The 7,184-nt window shown below is 42.0% G+C and overlaps 1 protein-coding gene across 1 annotated transcript in view; it reads right to left on the bottom strand.

Annotated features, from left to right (window-relative positions):
- LOC311044557 (acetoacetyl-CoA synthetase) overlaps positions 1-5,915 on the bottom strand; it is a 44,885-nt gene extending 38,970 nt beyond the window's left edge. Inside the window, exons 1-4 of the mRNA XM_084056232.1 lie at positions 5,823-5,915; positions 5,131-5,245; positions 3,494-3,575; positions 2,521-2,674 (exon numbers count right to left, since the gene is read on the bottom strand). Coding sequence (XP_083912358.1) covers positions 2,521-2,674; positions 3,494-3,575; positions 5,131-5,245; positions 5,823-5,885 — 414 coding nt within the window. The 5' untranslated portion in view covers positions 5,886-5,915. The remainder of the gene's footprint in view (positions 1-2,520; positions 2,675-3,493; positions 3,576-5,130; positions 5,246-5,822) is intronic.
- Positions 5,916-7,184: the final 1,269 nt, after the last annotated feature.

Genomic DNA, 7,184 nt, shown 5'->3' with positions numbered 1-7,184 from the left:
AAAATGTTTTAAAAATGTTAGCTTAAAATAATAACATGATAATATTTGTGCAAATTTTCATGATAAAAAGGAATTGCAGATCTGCAAGCTCATAGCGCAGCACTCGGTACCGCGCTATAAGCTTGTATATCTGCTATTTTTTAAATTTCTAATTCTGAATATCTTAAAATGACGATGGGTGCCTCTCGGTGGGCTGTGTGCATTTTATGAGCATGTTTATTTTATCTTATGATCAATCAATCGATTGTGTTCTCGCTTGGATCAATGGAACTAACCACGCAGCATACTTTAACTTACTATTATCGGTATCACAATGGAGACTCATTTTTCAAGGTGTTTTTGAACATTATTTTGATATTATTTAAATATATATATATATTAGTGTTCAATTATCATTAAAATCGTGGTGTTTTGCCAATTATTTGGGGGCGCACTTGGGCATCTTATCGTCAGCATTCACCCCCATATTCAGATTCGACCTGTCCTTGGCCCAGTCTGTGGCTCCCACAAGCTTCAAGAGATCCACTTTTGTCCCTCTAACGCAGTGGTTCCAAAACCTTTTAGCCTGTGACCCAAAAGAGAAATTTGTTTGGGTCTCCCCGGGACCCAAACAAGTGAAAATAGCAGATCTACAAGCTCAGGATGCGTTTGTAGATCGGCTATTTTCTTAAAAGTTTGTGGAATGTATGGAATTCGTTATTAATTGTTTACATTTTATTTAAGAAATTCTTTTGAAAATGTGTTTGACTTTGAATACATTTTGTTTATGTATGAAAAGCTTTATTTGAAAATCATTTGAAACAAAATGAATAATGGAAAAAAAGGGGAAAAGGGGGGAAATTTACTTACGACCCACAAAAATGGGTTTGGAGCCTAGTAAAGGATCACATCTGCTCCTCTCTCCTCAGCACCCTGGACTAGAGTCCTTTTGCAAACCCTGCACCCGTTAAAGGACGACTTCACCCATTTTCAACTTATCCTAATATAATAGGTCCTCACTAATGCTCATTGTAACATCGCACCATTTTTGTCTACCCCGTCTGTGTCTCAGAGGAGGGCTGTGGACAGTTCAGAAACCCGCCTACCAGTGACATCATCGATGGGGAATCCAAGCTAATAGAAACGGCAGGCTTTCTATTCCTGGAAAATGTGCATGCTAATGTGGGCCATTGTTCTTGCGTTAATAGAAATCGACATAACAAAATGAAATCTTGTTTGAAAAGAAAAACCTGCCTAACGACGGTGTCACTGATCGGCGGGTTTCTGAACCGTCCACAGCCCTCCTCTGAGACACAGACCTAATAGACAAAAATGGCACCACATTATCATGAGCATTAGTGAGGACCAATTATATGAAGATAGGTTGGAAATGGGTGAAGTCGTCCTTTAACACATCGTGTGCCAGAGGTTTATTAAAATAGGGTACATCTAGTACCAGCATCTTCCATCCACTTACGCTGATATGTTGCGTGCTGTAGAAGCCCCGACGAGGACGCGCATGTAAACAAAGCCTGCGTGCGAGACGGCGGAGGGTCCCGACTAACGCGATCCTCCATTGCAGAGTGATCGCCGAAAACTGGACCGTGGACCGTGGACTGTGACTTTATTATTTAGCCTGTATCTGACCTTATATGGCATTGGACCCTTTTGGCCACTCTTCCTGTTGTATTGTTCCCTGTTCTCCTTGTACCCTTATTCTGTAGTGTTGTCTTGGAGTTTCCTGTCTGCCCTAGTTGTTGCTTCCTGTCTTGTCTCACCAGTATGTCTTTGCAATTGTAGTTCACCTGTGTCTTGTTCTGTTACAGCCAATCTTGTGTTAATTGTCCTTTGTTCTCACCTGTGCCTAGTTAGTCCCTGTCTATGTATATGCCCCTCTGTTTCCAGGCTGTGTTGGTTCATTATTGTTGTCACAGTGTTCTGTCGGTTACCTAGCCTTGCCTTGTTTTCCCTGTTTAGTTAATAAAACCCCTGCATCTGATCCGTTCTGTCTCCGCGTCACTGTCTGTGCTTGGGTCCTACAACTCCCTGCCTCGCACCGTGACAGAAAACGGCTTGTTCCCACCACGTTAAAAAGAAATAGGAGATACTAAGCTTTTAGTCAAGGAGTTAACATTGGAGCGGACGACCGGAAGCATTTTTGACATGGATCCACATCCGGCCTCTCCTTCTCAGAGACTCCTTGGATGATCCCAAAGTTTTGTTAGAGCGCCCCACGTGGGAAAAATATATTTTAAAAAAATGGGCCAAAAACGGTCCGGACCGTTTATGGCACTCAATGTGTTAATAATAAGAACCGCAAACCGACCCGTTACCCGTGATTATCTCAAAATCCAATCCAGACCCACCCGTCCAATTATGAACCTGCTGCCCGCCCCATTACCTGTGATTACATAAATATATAGCCTACAGACACATTCACTCGATGTAAAAGTGTGTGTGTGTGTGTGTGTGTGTGTGTGTGTGTGTGTGTGTGTGTGTGTGTGTGTGTGTGTGTGTGTGTGTGTGTGTGTGTGAGCTCACCCCAGCAGAGTGGACCATACATTTGGGGGCTCCTGTGGTACCAGAGGAGTACATGATGAAGAGGGGATGGCTGAACGGGAGCTGCTCAAACTCCAGCTGAGGATACTGGTCCCCCTCACCACGACCCGACGCCAAGAAGTCCTCTAGATATACACTGAGAGAGAGAGAGAGAGAGAGAGAGAGAGAGAGAGAGAGAGAGAGAGAGAGAGAGAGAGAGTTGTAGTGACAGTTTGATGTTATACTGTATGTATGCTTTGGGAATGTAAAACATATTTTATCATGCCAATAAAGCATTTAGAATGTTTAATAGATTAGATATGTTGATGGCTTTTCATTATTTAAGCCACAGAGCACAACTATTGTAATAGGGCTGTCTTTGTATGTATATGTACTGTACATCACTCTTTACAAATGTGTCAATGTACAATTGCAACCAAATGGACCCCACGCGCTCAGAGTTACTAATGGATAAGTGAAAGACAACATTCAGCCACTAGATGTCGCACTTTCACAACAGTTCTATTGCTTAAAGGGGATCACAATTATTACCCCACAAGAATAATATTTAGGGTAGAAGAGCTTGTGAGCAAAATTGTTCATATTATTGCATTTGTTACCTCCAGGCTGGATTTTTGCAATTCGTTATAATCAGGCTGCCAAAAGTTTCTCTCTCTCTCTCTCTCTCTCTCTCTCTCTCTCTCTCTCTCTCTCTCTCTCTCTCTCTCTCTCTCTCTCTCTCTCTCTCTCTCTCTCTCTCTCTCTCTCTCTCTCTCTCTCTCTCTCTCTCTCTCTCTCTCTCTCTCTCTCTCTCTCTCTCTCTCTCTCTCTCTCATAAGCCTTTTTTGGGGTTTCCTGAGTCTTCCTTTTTCTGTTTCCTTTTCTCGTTTGTATTCTTTTACTTGTGCCAAATAAACGGGATAAGTTCAAATGATGACATGTCCAGAATAGGAAGCTGTTGTCCACTGCCACATACCTGTTGGGGATCTTGGAGAGGTCTATGTCCTGTTTAGAACGAGCGTAGGGAATGATCACCACTTTCTTAAGGTCAGGAAGTCCTGAAGACAGACACATACAAAGTATTGGTATCTAAATGCACTTAAAGTACCGAAACTAGAAGGTACTCATCATGCAGAATGTCCCAGGTTTTCAAATGTATACAAATCTTTTGAAAATAGCAGATCTACAAGCTCACAATGCGTTGCATCGTGACGCATTGTGAGCTTGTAGATTGGCTATGTTCAAATGGCCGAAATGTATATAGGGCTGAAGTGGTTAATGTATGTTTTGTAATAATAATCAAAATCTACAAATAATTGTAGTGGAGTAAAAAGTACAATATTTGTCTCTGAAATGTAGTGGAGTAGAAGTAAAATTATTGAAAATGTAAGAATACTTAAGTAGAGTACTTGTGTACACCCACACACACACACACACACACACACACACACACACACACACACACACACACACACACACACACACACACACGATTTCAGGAACAACGGAAGGTTCGCGGTTCGATATATATATAAAGCAACAAAAGTTTCTCGTGCCGTGCTGCGAACTTGTACATCTGCTATTTTTGAACATTTTTTAAAAATCTTGAAAGTGCTTGAAAAATTCTGAATAATTTAGATTTTGTTTAACACAAATCTTCTCTTCTGGGGGGTCCCTGGCACAAGACATGTTCAGATGTGGGGTCATCTGAAAAGTTCTCAAAAGTTTGAGAATTACGGATTTTGAAGGCATTTGTGGAATCGGCCTCAGGTCTTAATGGGTTAAGGAACCAAACCCTTGTGTACTCGTATATAAGAGTCTTATATACAGTAAGTCTTGAAATGGGTGAATGTGAAGCGCTTTGGATAAAGGCACTATATGCGCCTGTAAAGAATGTTCTATTTTAATAATTAAACTTAGGAGCTGATTGCTCAACCGGTGGCAACCTCCAGTGTCCAGTAAAAACACAGCAATTGACGTCCGTTCAATCACTTTCCACCACATGTACATGTGTGTGGTTCTATGACAAAGGAAATGTTGTTTGAGGGCAATAACTACATGCCTTTTGTACATCGCCATTTAACATTTGGAGAAACATCCATGTAGTTTAAGTTGTCAGCAACCGCGCATCAGTAGTTCAACGTCCTAAACGAAAATAGTCATAAACCTCATATTGTCCATACATTTTGTTGTGATGTGATTCTATTGGAGCTTCGTCTAGATTGTACCTTTATTACTGTAACAACCCTGTTTAAAATGGCGCATTTATATAGCGCTTTTATCCAAAGCGCTTTACATAGATTGTGCATTTACAGTACATTCACCCATTCACACACACACAGCAATTAGGGGATCAGTGTCTTGCTTAAGGACACTTCGACATTAACTCAGGGGGAATCCGGGATCGAACTGGGAACCTCACGGTTCACCATCCGGCCGCTCGCTCTACCCCTGAGCCACTGCCCCCTACACCCTGTTTAACCTGGCGGATTTAGAGAGGTTTGATCTTATCTCGTATAACTCGTCTCCTGCCGTTTCTAAGGTCAGAGAGTCGGCGTCATTTTCAACCAGACGGGGGTTTTGGACGATGACGTGTGGAACGGCGTTTCTAACCTTTGACAACGCTGGTCAGCTTCTCCATGTGGTCGTGTGTTTTGCCGTTATAAACCACCGCCGCCACGGAGAAGATCAACTTGGGCTGGATCTGAGAAAACCTGTCCAACACGCCCTGAGAGGGGGGGGGGGGGGAAGAGAGAGAGAGAGAGAGATTATATATTTAGCTGAATTTAAAAGTTTATTATTATTAAATAAAAAGTGAGCGTGTACATACTGTAGGTTTCACTCTCCCCACCTACAGTAAAGACAGCTGTACAATTCTGTACTAAATCTAGCTAATATAACAGAAATCTTGTCTTATGGGGTTCCGTGGCCTAATATGTATAAATGATCAATGGTCAATGAGAACCACTGCTCTACTGGCAGTTATTTATTTGTAGGTGTAGTTATCCAGTTTTGCCACATGGGGGCAGTATCAACTCAGCAATAGAAAGCAGAAAGAAAGTCTCTGTTCAGAAGAGTGGCCATGGGTAGGGCTAATCACACACATGCACGCACGTGCACACACACACACACACACACACACACACACACACACACACACACACACACAGACAGGACCAGGAAAGGGTCCTCACAATGTACATTTCTCAAATTCTACTATACTTGTGGGGACATTAGGCTCTCGTATAGAAATGCAAGTAAACACAGACATGCGCACACACACACACGTCACACACGGCGCTTACATTGACTCCAAAGTCAACAGAGGTGGAGCTCCAGATGGCTCCGATGCTGGCTGCAGCCAACATGGCCTCCACTGCATGGATCCCATTAGGGAGGTAGCCTGGAGAGACACACACACGCACACACACACACACACACACACACACACACACACACACACACACACACACACACACACACACACACACACACACACACACACACACACACACACACACACACACAATGCAATTGTTAGCATGGGACAGGAGAGAGGGGGGGGTCATCAAGTGTGATTAATACAAAGGGTTAAATCAGGTATGAGGGTCAGGTGTTTGTATGTACGTGGAAGGACGGACGGACGGACGGACGGACGGACAGAATCCAAGGAATGAGAGAGAGAGAGAGAGAGAGAGAGAGAGAGAGAGAGCGAGAGAGAGCTAACAGCATTGTGGTTATGATCCTATAACATCAACAGTATAGGACCATAAATTCTGAACTCAAATGATATATGGCTTTGTTAATCTACTAAATGGTTCCCAAGGACACGGCCACGTCTTACAAAGAAGACGACGAGAGAGAAGAAAGAAAGAAAGAAAGAAAGAAAGAAAGCTAAGATTTGAAGAGAGAATAGATGGAGAGATAGAGAAGAGAGATAACTAATGAGAAGAGTCATGGAAGTGAAGAGAGAAGACAGTGACATACAGTATGTAAGTTAAAAGATGAAAAGATGTCAGCATTCAAGAGTTCAGCACATTTACACACGACAAATTTCATGCCAATTTATTCTCCATAGTATGATGGCATAGCTCACCAAAAATAACTGATCTGCAAGCTAACAATGCATCACAAAGGCGTCTCTACTTTAACCACATGAAACCTAGCATCCCTATTCTGGGCATATCATAATAGGTGAAAATAGACAAAAATAGGCACACATTCTGTGAAAATAGCAGATCTACAAGCTCACAGCCCGCCAAAATGCGACATGTCTTGAGCTCGTAGATTGGCTATTTTCACTATTGATGTACATACAGGGTTTAAGTGGTTAATCTTTGATAAAGTATTAAAAACATATTTGCCAGTCTGCCGTTATCGTGACCCGATAGCGTACTGTACTTGCTTGCTCCCATTGTATTTTTTTTTTAAATGTTTGATATCCTCAAAGCGCTAACAATAGCCTGACAAACCAGTTTAGCTCAGCTTTTACTTTTTTTACTTTAAGTAAAATCTTTAAGTACTATACAAATATTTTATTAGTATTCATGTGTCATTCATCCACTCTTGTTATCGGATAAATGTGTCTGGAGAAATTAGCCAAAGGAGACAGACAGACAGACAGGCCAACCCAGAAAGAAAACAATTGATGTATAAATACTTATACC

The sequence above is a fragment of the Gymnoscopelus microlampas genome (assembly GCF_963454915.1).
Source record: "Gymnoscopelus microlampas genome assembly, chromosome: 4".
Taxonomy (NCBI): domain Eukaryota; kingdom Metazoa; phylum Chordata; class Actinopteri; order Myctophiformes; family Myctophidae; genus Gymnoscopelus; species Gymnoscopelus microlampas.
This window is presented reverse-complemented; position numbering and strand designations above follow the sequence as displayed.